This window comes from Protopterus annectens, chromosome 8.part0, assembly GCF_019279795.1.
Source record: "Protopterus annectens isolate FY-2018-M chromosome 8.part0, PAN1.0, whole genome shotgun sequence".
Taxonomy (NCBI): domain Eukaryota; kingdom Metazoa; phylum Chordata; order Ceratodontiformes; family Protopteridae; genus Protopterus; species Protopterus annectens.
In genome coordinates, this window is record NC_056741.1 from 1,662,514,042 (window position 1) to 1,662,542,014 (window position 27,973).

Genomic DNA, 27,973 nt, shown 5'->3' on the forward strand with positions numbered 1-27,973 from the left:
CTTGTTTCACTTGAAAGAAAGTTACTGTTTGTCGTTTTTGCATTTAAGTTACCTGTAACACATTGCATTTAAGTTACCTGGCACTTGCTCACTAAGTCAGCACTAAAAAATTAAAAGCACTACACCCTCACAAACTCCCCTTGAGTACCTTGTTCCCCATTGGCCCTTTTTTCAATTATAAAGGAATTCCAAATACTATTCTAGCATGTCCAAAGGTCAGTTGTCAATCTCCTCTCTGCTCCAGCTGGTGAATCTGGGAATCTTGAGGTAATGTTACAACTGCCTCATGTACACAGACAACCCTCTCCTCTTCCCAACAAATTCCAACACATGTGAGAGATGCAACCATATAGCCAAACTGGAGGCTAAGATCTCTCAACTCAGTACTGGCGTAACCAGTCATGAGGAGAAGGAAACCACACTCACTACAATTCCAGTCTCACATAGACCTACCACGACAGCAAACCAAAAACATAAAAACACAAAAATATACTCGGAGGCTCTAAATAAAAATCTGCCTAAGCAGCAGAGACCTCCAAAGCAGACACCCAAGCAACCGCTACCCCAAAACAAAACACGTGCAACACATAGCTTACAAAGCCAGTGTGCCGAACAGTCACAGCCCTTAAGTCTAAACAACACACCTGATACACTTGTAATAGGCAACTCCATCGTCAGGCACACTGACGTCCCGCTCACCAGGCTGAACAAGGAGAAGGTCACGGTGAGCTGCCTGTTGGGCGCTAGGATCCGCCACATAACACAAGCACTCAGGTCACTCCAAAGCAAGTACAAATATGACTCAGTCACTGTCCATGCTGGTGTGAATGACCTGAGACGTACCTCCTTGGACTACATGAAAAGAGACAGAGGAGCTCTCTGAGCATGTAGCCCAGGCCGGTATGACCCTGACCTTGAGTAGTATCTTACCCTCACCAAGAATGATGCCACAATATGAAGACAAGATGATCAATTTCAACAATTGGCTTAAGTATTGGTGTCATACAAAGGGGATCCAATGCCTGTCAGCCTGGGATGACATGCTCGACAAGCCACGATGCTTCGCTAGGGATGGCTTGCACCTGTCACCCCTGGGCTTTTGGATATTGGCAAAGGCTCTTGCTACCCCCATAGTGTCTTTTTTAGGCAAGGCTCAAAAGACAAACCCACCTACATAGGTATCACAAGGGATAAGAAACTAAGAGTAATGCTACTCAACGGCAGAAGTCTAAACCTCAAGATGCACGCACTCAAAACTCTCCTTAGCATGGAGAACATTGATATCTGTGCAGTAACAGAAACCTGGTTCAAGGCTCCCGAGAGCACCCCAGCACTACCAGGTTATACCTCATACCATGCTTTTTGGACCCAAAACTTGGACCGAACCACAAAAGGAGGGGGAGTATCAATATTCGTCAAAGATACCCACACCTCCAGGTTGGTGGCACAGCACGAAGCATCAGAGACTATCCATGTGCAACTAACAGTGGATCAAACTGCCTTCCAGTTTATAGCCTGCTACAGACCACCCTCCCAAACCCAGGAACCCCACTCGGCCTTCCTGAGAACACTGGAAAATATGAAGGTCTCTCCAAACACCATTATATTGGGCAACTTCAACTACCCAAACATAGACTGGGAGCATTACTCTAGCTCCAACACCCTAGCCCAAAGGTTCCTAGAATTTATAAACTCAAATGCTATGGAACAACTTGTTACCACTCCCACAAGAGGGGAAAACATACTGGACCTGATCATCATCATGTGGACTCTCTGCTCCAGACCAGAAGTGTATCCCTCACTGGTAAGATCAGACCATAAACTAATCTCACTGGATATTCACATCCCGATCCAACCCCCTGCCCAGAAAACCACAGTGAAAAACTTCTCTAAAGCAAATTTCACACTCCTCAAAACTGAGGTGGAATCCTTCAAAGCCCCCGGGCCTGTGGAAAATACGGCCCAGACCGCAGGAATCCTTTATAAACGCATTCTATGAACACCTTCAGGAATGCATGGATCATGCAATACCAAATAAAACCAAGACCCAATCCTCCAAAGGCAGACGTCCTGTCTGGTGGACCCCAGCCATAAACAAACTATACAATAGAAGGAGGAAGCTATTACATGAAAGAGCAAAATCCCAAAAAGGGAAGGCATCTCTGATCAGTATTAGCAAAAGACTACGGGCACTCATAAAATCGTCTAAGGCCAGCTTCGAGAGAAAAATTGCACAGGACATTAAGGATAATCGCAAGGCTTTCTTTAGTTATGTCAGGAACCTGGGTGGGAATTCCCAGATATGCTCAGAATTAGTCCAAAATGATAAAAAATACACCGAACCCACAGACATTGCCAACATCATAGCTGACAGGTTCAGTGCAAACTTCTCCCCCCCCCTCCCCACCAAAAGGGCAAATATCTATCCCAGCAGAGTGCTGCCCCCCTGACATCTCAGATGCTCAGGTAAGAGCCGCCCTCTCCAAAGCAAAAAACACAGCATCAATGGGACTAGACGGTGTCCCGGGATGCGTCCTACATGAACTCCAAGAAGAGCTAAACCCAAACATAAAACTACTGTTCAATCTCAGCCTTACTACAGGATATGTACCCAAAGAGTGGCGTACAGCAACAGTGGTCCCTCTCCACAAAGGTGGTGCCTCAATGGATCCTGGAAACTATCGCCCCATAAGCCTGACTAGCTTGGTCTGCAAAGCTAGGGAAAGGATCATCATAGACCTCAAAGATATTGGGGACCTACAGACACTGGATCCTACCCGGTTCGGCTTTGTTAAGGGCAGATCCTGCCTCTTAAACCTGGTCGATTTCTTTGAAACAGTCACCAAGGCCATTGACGAGGGGAAGGTGGTCCACACAGCCTACCTGGACCTCGCAAAAGCCTTCGATACAATACCCCACTCGGGCATTATAGATAAGCTCACCAGCTTAAATATAAACCCCTATGTCACTAGATGGGTTGCAAACTGGCTCAAGGACAGAACCCACATGGTTAGAATTGCTGGAGCCATATCAGACTCCAAACCAGTTACAAGTGGCATCCGACAAGGCTCAGTTCTGGGACCTATCTTGTTCGGTATATATTTCTCGGAGGTACAGGCCAACACGGAAGGACTGTGGCTGACCAAGTTAGCAGATGACTGCAAACTGGGCGCCATAATCGACTCTCCAGCCAACACAAGCATCCTCCAAAAGGGTCTCATAGAAACAGACAACTGGTGCCAGAGCCATGGCCTCAAGCTAAACGCCAAAAAGTGTATAGTCATCCCCTTTGGCAAAAACAAAGTGCCCACAAATTACCGCACAAGTGGTAATCCATTAAGCACAGAAGAAGTAATTAGGGACCTGGGGACCCAAGTTGATAGCAATCTCTCATTTGACAACCACGTGGCCAAAGTGGTTAGAAGAACATTTTATATAACCCACCTAATCATGAAGGGATTCACATCTAGATCAGGGGAGGTCATCGTGCCTCTTTACTCATCCCTCATCAGGCCCATAATTGAGTACAATGCCCCTTTTGGGATGTACCTTACCAGACACCTGCAACAACTGGAAAGACCCCATATGTACCTCACCAAGAGGATCAAAGGGCTCAAACAGATGCCATATGCTGCCCGGTTAAAGAAACTCCAGCTCTACTCAGTGGCATACCGCCTGCTCAGAGGCGATCAGTGCCTGACGTATAAAGCTATGTCCAACCCGGAATTAATGGACATGCTGCACCTCAGAAAATCCAAATCCCATCGAGCTACACGCTCGAGAGACTTGAACCTCAGCACTGAAATAAATAGGACATACTGGAGGTACAGATTCATAACCCAGAGGCTCACTTTGCTCTGGAATAAAATCCCAGTCCAGGTTAGGCAGAGTCCCTCATTGACTCTCTTCAAGAGGAGTCTTGATGAGTGGATGGGAGATCATAGGGTTACCCCGGGTATCACTTCTGTGTCACTGTTAGACAGAGGCACAGTATACTAACCTCGTAAAAGGGTATAGCAAAATTAATTTAAAATGGGTGGCGAAAGCCAAACACACACTGGCTAGGCTTATAAATGCCCTAGGTCAGATAGCCTAGTATGAACCTATGAAGATGTCTAAATTGCTGGAAGGCATTTTGAGTTTTATTTTATAATAATTTTTCAGGCTTTTTCCCTTTTTTTTGTTTCTTTTGAAAGCCATGGGGTTGGATTTTACTCATCACATATTGGTGCTAGACTAAAGGTCTGTAAGAATACAAGTTTTTTAATGCAGTACCTAGGTACCACTGTTCTAAGTACATTCCATTGGTGGTATACAAATTGCTGTTAAACATATAGTTTTTCTACTGTTGATTTTTAGGAGTGCTACTAAAAGTTCAACATTGTTAAATGTGGATATTTCCTGTGGAATTAAGGAGATGATTAGGAAATGTTTATGAATGACTGGTACACCACCTGCATGCTTGTTTTATCTGTCATGCCTGAGTATACTTTATGGGGGGGGGGTGATGTTATTATCCTTCATTTCTTTTTTAACCAGGTTTCAGTAGCTATCAAGAGTGTATGTGGCAAGGTAGGCATGTATGTCATGGATTTTACTGCACACACTTTTTAGGTTCATATTTAGTAAGGTGAGTTTGGGTTCTGCTTTTTTTTTTTTTTTTGCCTGGTTTATTTTTGGGAAGGAAGGGATGGTTTTATAAAATTGGGACCTGGGTTGGCGTGAATATCTCTGCTAATTTTTTGAAATTATATTTTACAGAGAGATTGAGTGTGGCCATTTTTATTCTGGTCTTGGTTTTGTATCTGATCATAAACTTGGATACTCAGTTTAGAGATATTTATAGACAGACAAATCTGACATGGTTTGTTTACAGAGACAGGGTGTTATGGAAAAAGGGAGGATGGGTAGATGTTGACCTTCTTTGTGAAGACTGAAGTCCCAAGTATCTGAAGGAGATGGATTTGATAATTGGTGATGAAGGCTAGTAGAGTGAGGAGGAATAGTAAAATAATCTGAGTTAGGAGCATCTTATTTAACTTGTTTTTTCTTTGTTGTAAATAAGGGAAAACGTTAGGAGGGTACTGGGCTGGTTGTAGAGATGTAATTTGATAGCTACAGGGGGCAAGGATTAAGACAGTCAGAGTGTGTCTTGGGTGGTAAACAAGAATGGGTGTTACTACTGGAAACTGATCGCTTTCCTCTGGAGGGACCTCGTGGTATTGGTTTGAGGAATACGTGGGTGGTGCTAGGGAAGTATAAATGTAGAGGAAGAGGAGGCGAGTATGAATTGAGGGTAAGGTAGGGAGAGGAGTAAGCCTGAGGGTTAGCGAGGGCGAACAAAGCAGGGTGAAAACTTGGCGAAGAGACAGAGAGAAAAAAATTGTGATTTAAACAGCTATAAATCAGCTGAGAGATGTAAGGAAAAGGAATAATGCAGTTTAAAAGGTATCTGAGCTAGTAGATGAAAGCCTTGATTTTTATTGCACTAGGACACAGTTTAGTAGGTGATTTAGTCCAATATCACCTTGATCTGACTAATGATAACAACAGTAAACAAAATGCCCTTGACTGTTTGAACAACTGTATAATGTAAGGAGGTTTCTATGGACTCGGAAATGCAAAGCCCACAGGTCACCCCAACCACCATAGATCTGCAAACAATAATAAAAAGTAAGCCAGAATGCAGTAGTGCAGCTGTGGAAAATTACTGGTTCAGAAGTCAAAGTGGTTACACAAGGAGAGAAATAAACTTAAGGAAGGGAGACAAAGGACTGCTAAAAACAAACTGAGCACAGTTAAAGGAGAAAGTACCAATGGGACCTGCTGTGGGCTAAGAAAATGGAGCTAATGTAGGCTGCCACAACATTTGTAATTTACATAAAAATATAGCCCACAAACTGGTAGTCAAACCTCAGAGTTCACTGTTACATACACATCTATTCGCGTGCAGGAACACTTTACTAACAAAATGAAAACACACAAGAGACAGTTGAGTACACAGAGTCAATGATGACTCTGCACAAATAGCTGAAAGGTGTTTAATAACGGTCTCGGACACAGAGAAATAAGAAAGGAAGGGGGAGACCAAGGATGACTTCCTTGAAGGCATGCAGTTCCACTAAAGAAAGACAGGAGGGGAATGCACTACAGTGGAGGAAAGGGCATGTTGGCCAAGTGTTTACTTACCCTGGGAAAACTTCGCCGTTCGTGTATTTCAGCTTTTGTTTTTTTCATCTCACAGAAATGAAGTTTGGTTATATGGCAGATTTTATATATATATATATATATATATATATATATATATATATATATATATATAAATATATATAGTCTGTCTAGATACACACACACATATATAAACCAAACAGTAAAAAGGTGACACAGACAAACCAATTAGTACAGCAAAGCATAAAAGTGGACTTTTTAACTATACTTCAGAAACACAGGGTCTTTAAACCCAAGTGATGTCCATAACAATTAAGGTGTCTGCAAAATATGCCAACTAATGTCCACTTATGCTGTACTGGTGAGGTCATAAGAAGGCTGAAACATGTACATCCACAGCTAGTGGGATTTGGCTTTACTGGCCTGATTGTATCCATAAAGACTTAAAAAGAAAAAGTAAAAGGTCATGGACATTCAGAAGTCATACAATAGCAAATAGGGAGTCTGCACCTTTAAATGCCTATGGTGTTTTTTACAAATTGGTTTGGAATGTGTTTGTAATGAGTATTTAAGGAGTGGGGTGGAGGCACTCTGTTTTTTCTGAAGAAGTCAACTGTAATCTGTGACGAAAGCGCTTAAGAATAACTTTTATCCTTGTTTCTTGTAACACTAGCCTGCTTTGTGAGTTCTCAGTTTGTGTTACTTGGTTGAGTATTTAGTATGGATTCTTCCACGCAGAGCGGAGGTGGTACCAGTGGACAAGCATGATGAACTCACTACAGCCATCAATAAATTGACTGAACTTATCGGTTCTTTTAACACTCACATATTGGGCCTGGGTTAGAAAATTGACAGTTGTTCCATCGAAACCAGCCCCGATTATTGGTTCCCAAGACTCCCTTTTTACTATTCCATTTACTATTCCATTAGGGCAAGGAAGCCCTAACCAATGAGAAAATGCCAGTACTACAGGAGCGTTTGCTGTTACACATCCAGGTACTTCCATTTCTTCGGTGTTACAGCAAAGGAGGACCCAGAAGGAGCAGAACCCTTGTTTGTTCATTGATGCCATCCAAATGTCGAATTTATCAGAATGGATTAACAGGGACAGTATGGGCTTTGTTCATAACAGCAACCATCAGAATACCCAAGGTACTGTTGACTTTATGTTTAAAAATCTTGAAAAAGAATGTCTCAAGTTGAAAAAGATTCAAATTGAAAACCAATACTTGAGAGAATGTCTTAGGCGCGAACAAGTGCCTAAAGGACTTGGATACTGGCGTTTTCCTAGTGGCTTAACTTTCAACAGTGATTTACATAAAGATCTGGTTGTTTTATTTAATCGCCAGGGATGTGAACTGTTACAAAGTGTGAACTGTTACAACTGCTGGTTAATGACAATGAGAAAAAATTTCTTGTTTTACAAGATGTTGTGAACAAATCAGATGCTAGTATTAAGAATGATGTTAAATTTTTCTAACAAGCTCAATGAATACAATACTATTTTTGTAAATATTGACAAAGTTATGGACAAAATTAAAGAAAAGAAGAGTAAGAAATTAAGGGATGCTAAAGATTATGAAAGTTGTGTAGCTTATCCCTTAAGTGTAAATAGTCATGTCAACAATGGTACCACTAACTCTAACAACAATAATGATGTTTTTATTGACGAGGGTATGGTTGAATCTGAGTATCAAGGTGACAATAACCCCGGTCCCATCCCTTTAGGCCCACCCCTGAGAAGGTTAGAGAGAATTTGACAGCAAAATTGCCAGTTCAGGTGGTCTTCGAACATGATATACCAGGGCGAACAACATTCTCATCCCCCACAGTAAGAACAAGGGGGAGGGAGGGGGAGATGGGAGAACTGGTACTGAATACCTGTTTGTCACCTGATAGTACGAATAGCAAAGTCGTAATCATTGAAAATGACCATCATGACTTCAAAATTTACAATTTGAGCAGTACCCTGGTTACTAAAGAATGGGCCAACCTCTTTCAGAAGGGCCTTAATTTTGTGCCTTTGAGGAAATTTAATTTAGAAAAAAACATTGCTTGACTTAATGCTGTTTACCAGGAAATTGAATTTTAATGCGACTCTGGGTGACGGCAATCAGGTACACAATACTGCTGAAACATGTAGAAAAGCTAGTGTAGCAAATCCCCCTTTATGTCCTTCAATTCAGCTGTTTCAAAGTATATGCTCGAATGACATCAGAGACCTTGCTAGGAAAAAATCTTGCACCATACCACATAACCTTACTCAGAAGGAAACCTCCCTTACTTAACAGTATATCAAACAAAAAAACCATCCGGGTCATGAAACCGGACAAGGGAGGAGGATTAGTGGTTATGGACCAAGAGAGATATTCTGACAGTATGTTAAGTCACTTATTGGGGGAAGGGTACCAGCAGGTTTCCCGGAATTAACTCAATATTGCATACAGTCATGTTGATATGGTCCTCATGGATTTACTTTTGAACAACCAAATTTCAGAAGTAGAATTCAACTACTGTACGCAAAAGCACCCGAGGATTTCCACTATTTTCGGGATCCCTAAGATCCACAAGAATATCTCGCACCCACCCTTAAGACCAATTGTGGATGCAAAAGGATCCAAGACTCTCCCAACAGCTAAGTTCTTAGACATACAGTTAAAGAACTGTTTAAGTTTTTTCTCACATATCATCAGGGACTTCTGGGATTGTCTCAAAAAAATAAAACAGGAATACTTTGGCAATGACATTATTTTTTTCCACTACAGACGTGAAGGATTTATTTAACGTAATACCTCACACAGAAGGAGTGGATATGTTTTATGATTTTCTGTGTCAGCATACCAATTTTTCACATACCAAAATTTTGACTGAGAACTTTGATGGAACTTGTTTTGGAGAATAGTTTTGTAATCTATGAGGGTCAATTGTTCAAACAGAGTACAGGTGTGGCTATAGGTGCAGCCTGTGTCCCAGTTTTTTCGAACATAGTCCTGACTCAGTGGGAACTTTCCATAGTTTTTCCATCTACAGGGATGTCATGGTTTAAGTTTTATGGGCGTTACCTTGATGACATCCTGATTTTATGGAAAGGTAACCACGACCAGTTGGATGAATTTTTTTTGTTCCTCAATTCTAGCACTTTCATTTCTGGAATTCACTATGGAAACTCATGTTGATTCCATCAGTTACCTGGACATCAGGATTAGCAAGGATCATACCTCTGCACAATTTTATTCTACCATATATCGAAAACCAACCTATTCAAACTCCCTTCTTCATTATGAAAGCGGGCATCCTGTACATCAGAAACGCTCCCTGGTTAAGGGGCAAGGAGTGAGGTTGGCCCGCATGACTAGCAGGATCAATGATTTTTATGCAGAAAGGGAAGTTTTATTGAACATGTTGGTACAAAGAGGTTATCCTGAGCAATTTGTGTTACCTCTACTTGATGAAGTGACTAGGAAGAGACTTGAGGGACATTTTTATCTCTTACTAGGGACTGACATCTCCAGATTGTGTGCTCCTTTGGAGAGCAAGGATTCATCCTCTGGTCATTTTCACCATGGTTTTATATTAACTTACACCCCTCAGTTCCCACTGATTCGGGACATTGTCCACAAGAACTGGTTTATTTTGGCAGGAGACAATGCTATAAGAGAGAGAGTAGGGGAAGCCTCTGTGGTAGTGTGCAGAAAGGACACCAGTGCTAAAGCCTCTGTGGTAGTGTGCAGAAAGGACACCAGTGCTAAAAATATCTTAGAGAGGAGGAAAGGTGTCAATACGGCTGGAGCATTAGGGAGAATGTCCAAATGCAAGCAGTGTACTCATTGCAAGTATATTTTGGAAGGTGACAGTGTTTTACTTAAGATGGGTGAAATTTCAGTATAAGTACAACTGTAGCAGTAAGAACATCATACATGCTGGTATTTATCAGAAGTGTGCCTGTTTTTATATAGGCAAGACCAAAAATGCATTTCGTACACGTATTTACCAGCATTTATATGACATTAGGAAAATGAACCTAAAACATTCACTGGCCAAGCACGTCAATACCCACCAAGGTCACAATTTCTTGAACAGCAGACTATGGATGAGAGAGGAGGTCCTATGGATTACTGGCTTGAATACAAAGAACTGTTATGGCAATTAAGGGTCAACGCCAATATTTTTCCAGGGTTGAATGAAATGGTTTCAATAACCAGCTTTTTGAGGTTAAAAGCTGATTTTTTTAATCTAATTTTTATCTAATTGTTGATTTTTTCCTCTGCTGATTTTTTATTCAATTGTTCACTTTATGATTTTTGTCAAAATACTAAGTTTAAAGTACATGTTGAATCATGTTTTATAGTTAGTTTGTTTTTATCTTGCATGTATAATTGTGGAGCAAATAGGGAGTCTGTACCTTTAAATGCCTATGGTGTTTTTTTACAAATTGGTTTGGAATGTGTTTGTAATGAGTAATTAAGGAGTGGGGTGGAGGCACTCTGTTTTTTCTGAAGAAGTTAACTGTAATCTGTGGCGAAAGCGCTTAAGAATAAATTTTATCCTGGTTTCTTGTAACACCTGCCTGCTTTGTGATTTCTCAGTTTGTGTTACTTGGTTGGGTATAAACCAAAGAGTAAAAAGGTGACACAGACAAACCAATTAGTACAGCAAAGCATAAGTGGACTTTTTAACTATACTTCAGAAACACAGGGTCTTTAAACCCAAGTGATGTCCATAACAATTAAGGTGTCTGCAAAATATGCCAACTAATGTCCACTTATGTTGTATTGGTGAGGTCATAAGAAGGCTGAAACATGTACATCCACAGCTAGTGGGATTTGGCTTTATTGGCCTGATTGTATCCATAAAGACTTAAAAAGAAAAAGTAAAAGTTCATGGACATTCAGAAGTCATATAATTAAAACACTCTATGTCTTTAAGGTTCATCTGCATATACCCCAGGGGCCTCTATTACAGGAAGCTAGGTTTATCCTGTAGTTTACGTGTGTGTGTGTGTGCGCGCACGCACGCATGTGTATATATATCTCTACATAAACAAACGCATATATTCACATGCATATTTTTATATGACACAAATATGAAATAGTGTATGAGAGTTGCAATAGTAAAATACAAAGTTTTCTGTTGTTATATTTTTGGAAAACTCCAAATAAAAGAGTTGGGGAAAAGACGGGGGGGGGGGGGTAAAGAATAAAAGTTGAAAATAGCAAAGCAAAAAAGTACTTAACCAGTAGAAGCTTGGATTCCACAAATAAGAAGTTATGTACTCACCATAACGTTCCATCTGAGTAGGTAGCTTAATTTGTCTGCAACCTGTGGGTCTTGGATCCGAGCTGGCAACTTGTTTCAGAGCTAATGGATCCGAGCTCCTAGCTCCTCCCCTCACCCATAATCCCCTGCCAACCCTCCATGACCTCAGATCGAGTTTGCCCCTCAATATGTACCCAACTAACATAGATCCGCTGAAGGCCAGGGGGAAGGAGGGGGGGGATGGTTGCAGACAAATAAAGCTACCTACTCAGATGGAATGTTATGGTGAGTACATAACTTCTTAATCTGACGTAGGGACTTCATTTGTCAGCAACCTGTGGGACAGAGTCCCCAGCTACCTGAATCTTGGGTGGCCATCATGGAAGGATATTGCGGAGCACCGCAGAGCCAAAGGATGCTCTCCCTCTAGAAATCACGTCCAGTTTGTAGTGGTTAATAAAGGTATGAGATGAGGCCCAAGTGGCTGCCGAACAAATATCATCCAATGGAACTCTAGATTTGAAGGCTGCAGAAGTAGAGATGGAACGAGTGGAATGTGCGCGAACTCCTTCAGGTGCGGGTCTCCCAGAGGCTTGGTACGCTAATAGGATACATTGTGAAATCCAGCGTGAGACAGATACTTTTGATATTGCTTTCCCCAAATTAAATTTGGCAAAGGAAATGACCAGCTGGTCGGATTGTCTATGACCAGCTGTTCTATGAGTATAAAAACGTAGCTGCCTATGAACATCTAATGAGTGCAGCTTGTACTCTCCTTTATTCTGATATTTAGGAAAGAAAACCGGTAAATTTATGGATTGATTTATATCGGTTTCTGATGCTATTTTGGGAAGGAAAGAGGGATTGATCCTGAGGTACACTCTGTCCGGATGAAAGATCAAATAAGGAGGCTTCACAGAAAGAGCTTGAAGCTCCGAAGCTCTTTTCGCAGAAGTAAGGGCTACAAGGAATGCTGTTTTCCAGGACAAGTATTTGAGATCTACTGAAGCAGCAGGTTCAAAAGGTGGAGCAGTCAGGGCTTGAAAAACTAGTGAAAGATCCCAAGGTGGTACGGCTTCTTTTATAGGGGGTCTAAGCAAAAAGGTGCCCTTGAGAAAGGTTTTACACAACTTGGCCGACATCAAGGGCCCTGTGTCATGTCCCACATGGTAATGGGAGATGGCAGCCAATTGCACTTTGACAGTTGAGCAACTAGCGCCTTCCTGAAAAAGTTCGGTTAGGAAGTCTAATATGGATGGAAGAGGAGCCGTAAAGGGATCTAGATTATGATGCTCCGCCCAGATGGAGAAACGTTTCCATTTACTGCGGTACACTTTCCTGGTGGAGGGCTTATGCACTGCTACAAGGATGGCTTTGACTGGTGAAGAGATACCGGGAGTCCTAACTAGGAGTGGAACTGGAGCAACCAAGCTGTCCGCTTCAGATTGTCCAGATTTGGGGTCGGTAAGTCCGACGGATGGGAGATTAGATCCGGACTGGGATCCAGAATCCAAGGGGGATTCACTAGTTGAGACCACAGGTAAGGGAACAAAATTTGCAGAGGCCAGAATGGGGCAATGAGGATCATCCTGCTCCCCAACCGCGAGGCTTTCTGTAAGAGTTGCAGCATCAGGGGTAGAGAAGGATAGGCATAAAGTAGACCGGGTGGCCAAGCATGCACCAGAGCGTCTCTTGGAGCTTCCCCTGGAGGGGGAATCAGAGCGAAGAAAAGTACAGTTTTGTACCTACCATAAATGTAGATGTTCGAAGATCCACATTGCTGCAGTCCTTACATATGGGTAGTCCACTGTCCTCGGTCGGCCCGAATACCAAAGTATTAGGTTGACGTCGGTCACGGCGCTTAAAACTGACATCAGGACGTCAGGGTACAAAAGCGCATGACCGACGTCATTTCCTCAGTCTTTTCTTGCCCCAGATGTCAGAAGGCCCTAAACAAGAAAGGCCAAAGCCAAAAACCAGCAAAACCTAACCAACCACCCGTGCACTAACCATATTTACACTATGTACAACACAAACCACACCACACCTTCAACAACAGAGGGGAAGGAGGGAGGGTAAATTGGACTGCAGCAATGTGGATCTTCGAACATCTACATTTATGGTAGGTACAAAACTGTACTATGTTCTTCATCTCACATTGCTGCAGTCCTTACATATGGGTAGAATCCCAAAGCAGAGGTAAGGGAGGATGGCAAAACTATAAGGAATTAGGAGCTGCCAACATGCCTTGCAAAATTGCCGTGCAAATCCAGCCCTAGATTTAGAGTAAAGTGGAAGGTGGTAATGCTTAGAGAAAGTATGCACTGAACTCCAAGTAGCTGCTTCCAAAATATCTTTAGTAGCCACCCCTTAAAAGGCTGTAGAAGTGGCAGTAGCCCTAGTGGAATGAGGCCTAATCCCAGCTGGAATCTCCTTACCATGATGGGAATAACAGAAAGCAATACAAAACCCAATCCACTTAGAAATAGTTTGTTTTGAAACAGGTTTGCCCTGAGAACCCAAAGCAAAAGAAACAAACAACTGCTGAGACTGCCTGAACCCTTTAGTTCTGCTCAAATAATATCGCAACTGTCTGTGTATATCCAAAGTGTGCAAAATCCTTTCCCTTTATTTGGGGTTTTGCATAAAAAGTAGGCAAATGAATAGTTTGGTTTAAAGCCACACTAGAAACCACTTTAGGCATAAAAGAAGGGTTAGTACGCAAAGACACCCTGTCCTTGTGGAAAATTAAGAAAGGCTCAACTGCCATAAGGGCCTGTAATTCAGAAACCCTTCTCGCAGAGGTAATGGCCAACAAAAAAGCAGTCTTCCAAGATAAATATTTCAACTCTGCCGATGCTGCAGGCTCAAAAGGTTGTAGAGTGAGTTTCTCCAACACAAAATTGAGATCCCAAGCAGGAGTAGGAGCTCTACGTGGGGTCTTATATTTTTTGCCGCTCTAAGGAATTGCTTAAACAAAGGCTGAGAAAATAATGGTGGGTCACAGTCATAGTGAGCAGAAATTGCTGCAGCATGAACCTTTATAGAGGAGAAGGACAAACCTTTGTCCAATAACTCAGTAAGGTATTGAAGCGCAACACTTAAATTAGGTTTAGAAACATCAAAATCCTTTGCAGTACTCCAAAATAAAAATCTCCTCCATTTACCTCGTAAACTTTCCTTGTACTAGGCCTTCTGGCCTCCAAAATAACATTCAAAACTTGTTGTGGAAGCTGAGACCCTCCAGGGTTTAAAACAGAATATGCCAGGCTGTCAGATGTAGAGAATGAAGTTTGACATTGAGTAAATGACTGTTCTCCTGAGACAGCAGGTGAGGAATCGAAGGCAAAGGCCATGGAGGCTCCTGTACCAGACTTCTCAGTAATGGGTACCAGTGCTGTCGAGGCCAATCTGGAGCTATTAAAATCATGTTTGGCTTGTCCTGTCTGACCTTCAGCAGTACCTTTGGGAGGAGAGGCAGAGGTGGAAAGGCATACACGTGAAGATTGCTCCAATTGAATGAGAGAGCATCCACTTTCCAAGCCGAGGGATGAAACCTTTTTGTGCAAAACTTTGGCAGCTGGTAATTTAGTGGAGAAGCGAACAGATCTATGTCTGGAGTTCCCCATAACACTGTCAATCTCTGAAATACATGAGGATCCAATTTCCACTCGTGGGGATCCATAATTTGTCTGCTCAACACATCTGCTAAGGAGTTCTGTGCTCCTGGCAGAAACCTTGCCTGAAGATTTAGCTGTAAACTGAGAGCAGTCTCTCACAAAATCATTGCTTGTCTGCATAGAGGATAAGAATGCGTCCCCCCTTGCTTGTTGATGTACCACATGACAGTTGTGTTGTCTGTTTGAATCAACACCTGCCCTGGAAGAAGTAAATCCTTGAAAGCTATCAATGCAAATTGGACCGCTAACATCTCCTTCAAGTTGATATGTAGATGTTGAAGTCTGGCAGGCCAAGTGTCTTGTACCCATTTTCCATGTAGATGAGCTCCCCAAGCTTTGTCTGAGGCATCTGTCGTTAAAATCTGACTCGCCTCTGGCCGGGTCACAGAGAGTCCCTTGTTTAGGTGACATTCCTGAGCCCACCACAAAAATTCCTTTTGAATGCAAGGTATTATTTGAATGACAGTGTCCAAATCTTGGCAGTGCTGTGTCCATACATTCTTGAGATACCATTGTAGCTTCCTCATATGCAGTTTGGCATTGGGAAGTACCAGAATACAAGATGCCATGAACCCCAAGGCTTGAAGGACTGTCCTTGCAGTCAGCCTGGACTGATGAGACAACTGATGGAAGTAAAGAGAAAGATTCTTTTGTTTGTCCGGGGTCAAAAAGGCCATCTGGGATGCTGTATTCAGTCTCACACCCAGAAAGCACATGTCCTGAGAGGGTACTAGACTGGACTTTATTTCGTTCTCAGAATACCCCAGGCATCTTAACACTGCCATCACATACTGTAAATAATGAAGAAGTTCATCCTTTCCTTGGGCCAGTATCAGGCAATCGTCCAAATATGGATAGATCTGTATTCCTCTTAGCCTGAAAAAAGCTACCACTGGAGCCAGAACCTTCGTGAACACTCTGGGCGCAGTAGATAAGCCAAAGGGCAATGCAGAGAACTGATAATGTGAAGTCCCAGCCCGAAAACGCAGATACTTCCTGCAACTGGGCCTGATAGGAACATGAAGGTAAGCCTCCTTGAGATCCAGGGTCACCATCCAGTGATCTTTGCCCAGCAGAGGTAAAAGCTGTTGTAACGTTAACATTTTGAACTTGGGAATGTCCAGATATGTGTTGAGGATGGATAAATCCAAAATTGGTCTCCACGTGTTTCCTTTCTTTGGTACTAGAAACAGGCGAGAATAAAATCCTAGGCCCACTTCTGGCAGAGGAACCAGTTGTATGGCCCCTATTTGTAGTAGAGAAATTTGTTTGCGAGCCTCTAGTCTTTGCTGAGGAGGAACGTCCGGCATGCCTTTGAAAGGAGGCAAAGTATGGAAATAAAACTTGTAACCCTGGTGTATGATATCCAATACCCATTTGTCTTGGGTAACCAACATCCAATTTTCCTTGAAAAGTGCTAACCTTCCTCCCAAAGGTGCTGCCAGGCAAGAAGGATCTGGCAGCTGAAAAAGTAGGTCATTGGGCCTGTTTACGAAAGGACTGGCCCCTGCCCTCACCCGAAGATTGTGCAGGGGAACTCCCTGTTCTAGGTCTGAAAGAACTCTGAGCTCTGCCCCTACCACGTCTAGATCTACCCCTAGACTGAGAATCATAAGAAGGATACGTCCACCCCTTAGCAGGCCAATTCCTACTAAACTTCGGAGGCTGAACTTGCAAAAAATCTTTAACAGTCTGCATAGACTTAGCCTTGTCTTCCATTTTCTTCAAGACTGACTCCACAGGTGAACCAAACAACACATCAGACTGCAAAGGAGCATCCAAAATCCTTGTCTTAACATGGTCAGATAAATTCTGATCCTTCAACCAGGCGTGCCTGCGAAGAACTGAGCCAGTGGCAGCCACCCTAGACGAGGCCTGCACAGCATCAAAACCACACTGTAATGAATGCTTACCCACCTGTTCAGATACATGCACCAAATCTTGCAATTCTTTACACTCAATGCCTTCCGCCAGAGCATCCACCTTAGACTTCAATTGAGAAAGAAGAAAGTTTTGATATTTCAACATATGAAACTGGCAATTCAGAGCCCTCATAGCTAAGGTAGAAGATGTATAGACCTTCTTTCCCCATCCATCCAAAGCTCTGGCTTCTTTATCTAGAGGAACCGGATTTTTTACAATAGAGGCCTTGACACCCTTAGGTCCTTGACTAATAGTTTCTGGGTCTGCCCTAGGACTCTTATAAAGATATTTGTGAGCCTCAGGCACCCTGTAATACCTATCCGGCTTAACAGGAGCAGGTGGCAGAGAAACAGGATTAAGTGAAGCCTCTGCAAACACATCTTCCACAACATCCAGAACAGGGGGAATAGCCAAAGGCCTATGCTGGGGTAATAGCAAAAACTCCCTAAGCCTTTTCCTAGAATCAGAGAAGTCCTGACCTTCCCACTTAAAATGTTCCCTCATAGAATGAAGTGTCTCTGAAAAAGAAAAATCCTCTGGAGGAGAAGCAGGAGTAGTAGAATCATCTGCATCAGAATCAGAATAAGGAGAGTACTCCTGCAAGTCTTCAGCCGAAGACTCTGAAACATCCGAAGCCTGTTCAAAACTTCCCAACTCTGGTTCCACCCTAGGCCTCTTATCAGGAGGGGGCATAGAACCTCTAATCAGAGTAATCAAATCTTCTGCCATTTTAAGCATGTGCTTCTTAGGCACCGACCCTGCTGAACTAGGAGTGACACCAACAGAAGCTGAAACTGGCCTGCCTCTGGGAGAAGCCTTGGAAACAGAAGGAGAAGGCCTAACCACCCTAGGAAGGGAGGGGAGTACAGTAACTTGGGAAGCCCCTTCAGCCTGACCTGCCTCCTGAGAGACCACCTCCTGCAAAATCAAAGTCTCCCCCTGAGACTCCAGAGAAGTCTCCGTCAGAACCACCGATTCCACAGAAGCCTCTAAAGAACCGGCGTCCGGAACGGACGACTCATCTTGCCTGGGTTTAACTGTTTTGTCTTTGCGCTTCTTCGCAGAAGCTGGCGCCGGAGAATCCGACGGCATATTATAATTGCACCTCTTCCCAAAGACCAGCCTAGCACAATCCAACCTTCGCTTAATAGTGCGTTTATTGAACCTAGCACAAAAGCGACACCCAACAACGTCGTGCTCAGGCCCCAAACAAGGAATACACAAAGAATGATAATCCCTATGCGGTATCTGTTTCCCACAAGAAATACAGTTATTCACTTTTTCTGACATCCGGTAAAACACTGAGGCAAGAAAAAACCAAAATAATCCCCAACGGGGTACTTAGCCAACTTGGATTCGGCCTGAAACTCCGAATTCGAAAAATTTCAGAACGCCGAACGGCACTTGCAACGCTGCTTCTGCATCGGACCATGCGGCAAAAAAGACTGAGGAAATGACGTCGGTCATGCGCTTTTGTACCCTGACGTCCTGAGGTCAGTTTTAAGCGCCGTGACCGACGTCAGCCTAATACTTTGGTATTCGGGCCGACCGAGGACAGCGGACTACCCATATGTAAGGACTGCAGCAATGTGAGATGAAGAACATTTGCCGCATTTGGTGTTTGAGGGAGAGGCAAAAAGATCACAGCAGGGTTGCCCCCATTTTGCGAATATCTGCTTCGCTACTAGTGGGTTGAGAGACCACTCGTACGGGGTAAGAAGGGTGCGACTGAGTTTGTCCGCTAGGATGTTGGCCCGCCCCGGAATGTGCGTTGCAATCAGAAAGCGGTTGGTGGAGATTGCCCATTCCCACACTCTCATGGCTTCGCGGCATAGAGGGTAAGACCTGGTTCCCCCCTGTTTGTTGATGTACCAGACAACCGACATGTTGTCTGACTGAATTGCAATCGTTCCTACGGGGAGGAGATTCTGAAGTGCTTGCAACGTGTACAGCACCGCTCTCATCTCCAGAACATTGATATGCAGGGAGGTCTCTGTATCGTTCCATGTGCCTTGGACCGTCCTGCCTGAATAATACCCCCCCCACCCGAGGCGGGAGGCGTCCGTGGTCACCGTGGCGAGAGGGGGAGAGGTGCAGAAGGGTGTAGAAGTATGGAGGTCCAGAGCATGGTGCCACCATAATAGAGCCCTCCTGCAAGCCTTGCTGATAGCAATGGGGTGATGGAGAGGAAAAGACAGAAAGGACCATTGTACTAGAAGGGTCCATTGCAGTACCTGCATGTTCAGACAGGCGCATGGAAGGAGCGTTATCGCTGCCGCCATGGAGCCAAGCGCCCTCAGGACCAATTCCGCCGGTGGGGTCTCTGATTGGAGGACAGCCCGCACATGAAGTTGCAAATTCCGTAGTCGTTCGGATGTTAGAAAGGCTCGTAGCTCTCTGGTGTCTATTCTGGCTCCTATGAATTCTATGGCTTGTGTCGGGGCCAGAAATGATTTGTCGGCATTAATGGTGATGCTCAACTGTGGAGCTAGGCGGAGAAAGAAATCTCTGGCTGAGCAAAGTAGATGCCTTGTTGGGGCAGTCAGGAGCCAGTCGTCCAGGTACGAAAAGACCTGTATTCCCTGGAGTCTCAGGTGGGCTGCAATCACTGCAAATACCTTGGTGAACACCCTGGGGGCTGTGGTGAGGCCAAAGGGAAGGACCCTGAACTGGTAGTGACTGCCTCCCAGCCGGAAGCGGAGGAACCTCCTGGATAGTCTGTCCATTAGAATGTGGTAGTACGCATCCTTGAGGTCTATAGAGCACATCCAATCGTTCTCCCTTAGAAGGGGGAGAATAGATTGAAGAGTGACCATTCGGAATTTTTCCTTGGTTACCGACAGGTTCAAGAGGGACAGGTCTAGAATCGGTCTCAAGTCCCCCATCTTTTTTGGCACCAAAAAGAACCTGGAGTAGAACCCTAATCCGAGCTGGTCTTGAGGGACGGGCTGGATGGCTTTTTTTCTTAGCAGCTGCTGAATTTCTGCGGCTGCAGCCTCCCTCTGATCGGGTGGTACATCGGGGAGGTTCTTGAATTTGGGGACATGAAGTAATGGGATTTTGTACCCTCCGGATATAGTTCGAAGCACCCAGCGGTCTGTCGTGATGGACTCCCATGCCGCTAGGTGCTCCGAGAAGCGCCCCCCGACTGCCTCCAGAGTGGAGCAGTCGGGCAACCCTTCAGGGCTGCTGCGTGGGCCGGTCAGAGAAAGGTTCTCTGGACCCAAAGTTTCACGGAGCCCCTCTGCCCCTGGGGCGGCGTCCTCCCAGTCCTCCTCTCCCACGGAAGGACTGGTTGTCCGGAGTGGGTTGGGAATGTTGCGATTTCCGGAACCTCATCTTCTTCTGACCCTTTTGGTTCTTCGAAAAGGATCGCTGGGGAGCAAAGAAGTGGACTCCGACGGCAGACGCCTCCCCAAGTGTCTTGCGAACCGTTTTGCCAAACAGGGCAGAACCATCGAAAGGGGCGTTCGCAAAAGACGCTTTAAAGGGCTCCGTAAAGCCACAATGATGGAGCCACGCCTGACGTCTCATGACTAGGCCCGCTCCGCTAGCCCTAGCGGCTCCCTCGGTGGCGTGGGACAATAGCCGTATAGAGGTATTTGAAATGGATCTCAGAGTGGCCATTCGGGTGGAGTACAATTGTTTGTCCTCCGCCGACATGGACTCGGGGGGGGGGGGGAGGCAGCGTATTCTTTGATAAGATCCCGCTGCATCCCGATGACATGTGCCATATAGTTCAGAGACCTTACCGAGAAGGTCACTGAACTAAAAACTCGCTTCCCTAAGCAGTCCATCGAGCGGGACTCCTTGCTCAGTGGATGGACTGAGGGGCTCTCCTGAGCTAGTTCCCTCTTCGTGGCTGCCACCGTCAACATGGCATCTACGGGGGGACCCTTGCTCCAGTGTGACCGGTCTGAGGGGGGGCTTAGTATCCTGTCCGGGCGTTTGGGTATTGGCTCCACGGTGTCCAGGTCCTTCCACGCCCTGGTGGTAATAAGGTCCACCAAGGGGTCGGCCGGAGGGGACACCCAAGAGGTAGATGGGCCTGCTTCGAATGCCTCCAGAAACACGGACTCGTCGGAGGAAGACTTGGGGGCAGACCACCCACCTCTGATCCTCAGCATCTCCATGATGTCTCCAAAGGAGACATCCTCAGGGGGTGATCTTGGGGAGCCTTCCCCTTCATCCAAGTCCGTGTCCTCAGTTAAGGACTTAGGGGAGTCCATGTGCCTCCTCTTGCACTTATGCTTGCGGGGCACTTCCCCGGGGGGGGGGGGGATGTCTGAGGAGGTCTCGCCAGCAACATCCTGTTCCAATGGAACCACCTGGGACATTGAAGCAGGCTATCCCTTAGGCCGGGTGATGGAAGCCTGTCCCAGCAGAGAGGGAGTGCAGGGTGGAGCCGAGACAAGGGCCGGGGGTCCGGATGCTCTCAACAGAGCCCTCTCCACTACATCGAAGGCCGAGGGGGAACCACTCTCTCTGGGCTCCGAGAGTCAGCTCCCACTCGGATCTGATGAAGGGATCGGAACCGGCACCGAGACCATTGGATCCGAAGGACCAGTGCGCTCCGACCTGGATGGAGCCGAAGGCACACTGAATCCCTCGGATCCAAAGCTCAGGCCACGGCTCTGAGAGGTCAGATCCGACAGGCTCGAGGGCAGGGTCGGATCCGAAGTACCAAGTACTGTCGGCGCCGACCCACCCCCGGCTCCAATGCTGCTCGGCTCTGAACCCAGGTAGCGGGTCGGAGAAGGAGCAATTGGAGCAAAAAATGGTGTTGAGCTCCCCCCTGAAAGCGGGGGGGGGGCAAGAGCACTCCCATCTGCAGCTGGGCCTGGATGAATCTTCGCATCATCTGGTCCAAGTCTGCATCAGACATGCTGAACACTGATCTCGAAAAGGCCACCGAGGCAGGCCTAGAATGCCGCCTCGATGACCTCGATGGAGATAGGGCCTCCTCCTCCTCGGGCCCTGGGGAGAAACAAGGAAATCGGAGCTGAGGAGGAGGAGACCTAGAAGCAGTGGAGGGAGAAGCCCGTTTAGCTGGCGGGGCCGAAGCGGAGGCCTCAGCCCGCCGCTTGTGGTGCTTCTCCCTCCGTTTCTCCCTCCTAGCCTCCCTGCCCTCCGGCGCTTTAGCGGGAATTTGAGTCCTGGCCGAAGGAAGAGGGGCAGGAGTGGCAACAACCACAGCCTGTGGTAGTGCCACGGGAGCAGCGGAGGCCGGAGCAGAGTCCGGGGGCAAAAGTCCCGCCAGGACCAGCTTCGACCTCCGCTCTTTCAGTGCCCTGGGGTTGAACGCTGCACAAATGGCACAGCCTGAGGTGAGGTGTTCAACTCCAAGGCACCGAGTGTGGCCATCAGCCGGGGAGAGCTTATGGCCACACTCGGTACATTTAGAAAAAATGGCTTTTGGGGCCTCAGCCATACTTGAAAGAAAAAAGGTAGTGCTACACAAACAGACAGGCCCCAAAAACACAACACACACACACACACTCACTAACGACCAGCGAAGGGAGGGGAAAAAACTAAGTAAAAATATTTAATACTACAGGGAACCTAACTCTTACACACTTTTAAAATAAGGCAGAGAAATTTGACAGAAAAACAGACTTAACGGACGATTTATTTCTAGAGCTCAATGGAATCCAGCCATCCACAAGCGCTGCAAACTAGATCTGAGGTCATGCAGGGTTGGCAGGGGATTATGGGTGAGGGAAGGAGCTAGGAGCTCGGATCCATTAGCTATGAAACAAGTTGCCGGCTCGGATCTGATATCGGATCCAAGACCCACAGGTTGCTGACAAATGGAAGTCCCTACTACAGATCATATGTTTCCTGAGCGCCAAGATCTGACAATCTCTTAAGGTGACAGATGAGATCTCAGGTACCTAGCACTTCTCAAAGGGATTATGGGTAGATGGGGGAGCTTGAACACCATATCCAAAGCTTGGAAGAAGCCACAGACAGATCAGATAAGAGACCCATCTGTTGAGGAATGGACGGAAAAAGCATCAGATCCTGCCAATGTTTAAAATCTGTATCTACTTTTGAGCCTTTGTCCCCCCCATTATGATATGCTTCGTCCATATTTCTTGCAATAAGAAGTTGAGAGGCATGGTTTTGCTCAGCTGTTCTACCACTTGCAGAATTACTACCCCATTTCTGCAGCAAAAGCAAATCAAACTGCAAAATAAATGCACATATTTCAGACAGAAAATGGTAACTGCCAGCACTCATTCAAAGCAATTACAGACAGTGACTGAATTTAGCTAGTAAAAGACTAAGAGAAAGTGCACACAGGGTATTTGGAGACATTTTAGCAGTTATAAAGGTGATTTCTCTCACGTGCTGATCCATGACTTGTGTGTACAACAGAGAAACAAGAGGTACTTAATGCATAAACTTGTCAGGAAAGCCTCTCATACGCTATCTCAGGTTTTTCCTGGCAGTCTAACAGTATGGGATGGCACTTCTTACCAGCTTTGTGCAAAAAATTCCACGTCAATTAAATCAGCAATAGCACAATCTGGCAAGGCTAATTTTCAGTGTGAACTATTTTCATGCAGTCAATATTTCAACAGGATGATGGAAAAATACTGGTAGAAAGACAACACCCTCAAACAGTAGTTAAAAGTTAGTGTATTGGTCCTGCTTTCACATGGCTTTCAGTTATGCTTTCTGTAAGGTATGCAATACATAAAAAAGTTACCAATCTTGTAGGACTTCCATGAGAAGATGCTAGAAAATGAGCAAAAAAAAATCAGCTTACAAAAATGGGTCTATCCTGATGTGAAATGTGCTAGGCAAAAGTAAATTTAACTGGATCTGCTCATTATGCCAAAACTCAACATTATATAAAGAAAACTGAATGAAACAACGATAATTGTTAAAAAGTGACAGTAGTGATTTTGAAAACTGCAAGAGTGGTCTGCTACTCTATTTCTGGAACCATTTTAAAATAAAAGGAAGCAAAAAGCAGTAATGTACATTTGTGCCTTGACAGCAGCAAGTAACCAACAGTTGAGATGTACAATATGCAAATGAAGTTCTGGAAATCAAACATATACCTGTAAAACACAAAATTCGGGTGAGATTTCTGCTCATCCTTCAAACTGAACCTACAGCCATGATGTTAGCAAGTGTGTGGAGCAAGCAACTATAAGAATATGGCTGGGGAAGGCTCTCCACCTTCATGGTTTACAAATATTTAAAAAATAAAAGAACTCAACCAAAAATTATTTTATGATCTACGTATAACGTTAAGATGAGTAAATACAAAATATAAATACTTAAAAAATAAAAATAAAAAAAAATAAAACTGCCTTATGATCTGTGCACAGTTAATTTCTGTAACTGATTAACAAGATTCAATATGATATACAAATTAGCATTTTAGCATTCAATACATGTTAAAAAATAGGTGACAGATTGGCAAATAAATCAGACCTTGGTTCCAGACAGCAATGTTTAGCAAAAACAAAATGAAACCACTTAAAACAGTGTCATCAGCCTTCAATGCTACAATTTTAATTCTAAAATGTATAAAGTTTGCATCCCAACTGTCAGATTAATTTTCTGTACACCCCCCATGTTTGCTCCTCCACCTTTGAATATAGCCATCTGTTCCCGTTAGCAGAACAGCATTATGTGAAGGGTTGCAGCTATTCAGGCAAACATCCAAGGAATTTTCTATTTTACTAGCCCTACCTGTACCTTGGGCAGCAAAAGTATGCACATCTGGAAGCATGGGCTCGCTATACCATTCCCTATACAAGTGTGCAGTGATGCATGAATGTGTCTCAATAGGTCCACAGCATAGTTTCCTGGGGTGTGTATTATTAATATATAAATATAAATATATATATATATATATATATATATATATATATATATATATATATACACACACACACACATACATATATATATATATATATATATATTATACATACATAGACACACACATATATGTAGATATAGATGGATATAATGCTGCTAGTCATACAACTCTTCCCTCCTGCATTAGCTGGCAATGCAGTGAGCTACATCACCTCCCTCCTCCTACAGAAAACAGCATGCACTGGTTTCCCTTTCCCAGCCTCCCTCACTAGCTCCCTTTACGCCTGGGCCATTAGCTGATTCCAGGTTAAGTGGGCCATCTCCCTACACCACAGAACCTTTCATACTGGCTGACAAGTGTTTGCATCCTTACACCACAGCACTTCCTCCATGATCATAAAGTTGCTCCCCAATAACATACAGGATGCTATAAAAGGAATCAGACAAATAGCATCACTACTCACTATGTGCTAAACCCAGCTGTAAATGCAATACCACCCTCTATCCTTGGTTACCAACAAGTGAGAAAAACATGGAACTTACTGAATATCTTCACTGGATTCCCTTCTTGGATGCAGCTTTTTCTTCATTAAACTTATTTCTTCTAAGAAAGGAAGAAAACAAATGGTATCATAGCAAAATGCATGAAACAAATGAAAAAATATTAATTAGAAATACAAGCAATGCAAAAGTGACTATCCTTCTTTAGACTACTTTAAAAATGCTTAAGAAAAAAGTAGCTCTGCATTAGCCCTCAAAATCCAGCTTTCTGTGTAAATCAGCTAATAAGACTCTAGTTCTTGTGTGTCACTCTATGCAGATGATAAACACCAGAAGCAATACACAGTTCTGGTTCAGATTAATCTTAAGACCTCAAAGCACCAAGCTGCATTATATAAGATGGCTAGACACATTTAAACTTCCACCTTACATCAAACAACAAAAACACAAAGGGTGTAGTATAAGAAAATGCACATCAGAAGACTTAAAACTGGAACCACACAAATTTAAGTAATGGCAGACATGCAGGAGGAATAGGGTTGCCACCTTTCATCATGGCCAAAACTGGAGTAAAGCCACGCCCCTCACGTCACCATTAACCCCCGCCCCTCCCCCCTCCTGCCTATCCAAACCCTTCTGCCCACATCCCGCCCATTTTGTGATGTCACGATGACATCACATGGCAGAAAACGCCCTCTTTTTCAGTTCCTGCTGCCTGATTTCGGCTGATTTACTATGCTTTTCTGTAAAAAAGCATAGTAAATCAGCTGATTTACAAACTCCGATAGTTTGTTTCCTTTTTGAAACAGAATACAGGAGTTTGTACAGTGTTTTCCGGACTACCGGAGAATCAGTTTGATTTCCGGATAGTCTGGGAAAAAAACGGAGGGGTGGCAACCCTAAGGTGGAACTCTTCTGTTGGGTATACACAAAAAGATGGATTTTGCTCACACATGCTGGGAGAAAAGGTATTACTTTAGTTATTATCCAGCTAAAACTATGGACAGAATTAGTGTGAAATTATGTAATTCCACCTACTTCCAAGTAGGAATGTGATGAATTTTCGGAAATACAAGCTAAATACTCAAGAGTGAGAAACATTATACAATATAAGCATACTATCATGTCTTTGCTGTGAGAGGAGAACACTGCAAAAACTCTTTCGCAGAAGAGAGTAGGTCTATATAATTTCTAAAAGTAGCTTTACCTGCAAAATGATGAGCCATTTAACACCTCCACGAACAAGGTATAAAGCAGAATTTTACACTATCAAAACCAAAACCACTCGGAGACAATTCCAAAACATTGTATATTGCAATTACAGACTCTTTGAGACCCCAAAAGTAGAAATATGTGTTTATTCGTAAAACCAACAAATATGAGTTCCAAAAACAAAATTCGGTAAGCGCTTTTGTCTGTCCAAATGCAAACTTTATCAAAACCAATAGTGCTTACTATACAACCATTTAAATAACCCTCTCAATTAAGTCATCAATAAGAATTAAAGTAATAGCAACCTGTTGAATAAAAACAAAATTATTTTACCAATACAGTTTATAAAATTGAGGCCTTTTCTGTTAAAACTGATTTTAAAGATATATAATCATTCATGCCAGGGGGTTGGCAACCGTTCAAACGAAGTTGCCATTGCAACTCACTTTTTTCTATTTTATTAGACCAACTGCCCCCTCTGGCTTCCTTTAAAATAATTTCTAAGATTCCAAAATCAAACCCGGAATAGTCAGAACAAATAATAGTGTGCCTAAAAAGTGCATTGTTGGTGTTTTGTGTGTTAATGGCATATATATGTTCGTAAATTCTTTTTCTAAGGGCTCTCTCTGTCTTCCCTATATAAAATACATTACACCCTTCACACACACACAAATATACTAACCCATGGCTGTAACAACTACCTGCTGCTAGTTGAATTTTCCTTGCAGGTTCCCCTACCCAAACTACGTTACCATCCATAACACAGGCGCAATAGTGACATGCACCACAAGGTTTTGTACCTCTACCAACATTTTTTCTAAAAGGGTGCTCCAAGAGGTATTTAATATTTTTGCTCACTTGTACGGTAAATTAGGGCTCTTCCCTAACTTATCTATAATCTCACGATTACTTTCCAGAATAACCCAGTTTTTCATAATTTCTCTCACTTTTTGTCCAAAGGACCTGTATTGGGTTACCATATTGTGCAATTCTTTGTGGTTATCTGAAATAATGTTGTCCGTGTTTAAATTTGTATCGCCTTGCCAAAGGTTCATATCACTTTGTCCTAACAAGGGTGTGTATTTTGTCCCCCATCCCCCTAGGATTTCCTCTCTAATCTGTGTGACCAGGTTAAATGGATAACCTCTAGTCGTAAACATCTGAGTAAGTTTATTCAGCTCCATCTTAAAATTTACCAGTGTGGAGCACATCCTAGCCCCTCTGATCATCTGTCCTCTAACAATGTTCCTCTTAATAAAGTGAGGATGTTGGCTGTTGTAACTCAGATAACAGCTGGAGTAAGTGGGCTTGCGGTATACTGCTGATGTAAACTTTTCAAGATCACGATCCTTGGTGATTTTCACATCTAAATAATCTATGGTGTCATA

General features: G+C 43.9%; 1 protein-coding gene across 4 annotated transcripts in view; it reads right to left on the reverse strand.

Annotated features, from left to right (window-relative positions):
* The window catches only part of MSANTD2 (Myb/SANT DNA binding domain containing 2), a 954,611-nt gene that overhangs the window by 377,946 nt on the left and 548,692 nt on the right, over nucleotides 1–27,973 (reverse strand). For 2 of the 4 annotated variants that reach the window (XM_044081186.1, XM_044081187.1), the window contains exons 3-4: nucleotides 25,416–25,476; nucleotides 23,743–23,771 (exon numbers count right to left, since the gene is read on the reverse strand). In XM_044081186.1, coding sequence (XP_043937121.1) covers nucleotides 23,743–23,771; nucleotides 25,416–25,476 — 90 coding nt within the window. The remainder of the gene's footprint in view (nucleotides 1–23,742; nucleotides 23,772–25,415; nucleotides 25,477–27,973) is intronic. The other 2 variants (XM_044081184.1, XM_044081185.1) reach the window with 1 other exon arrangement.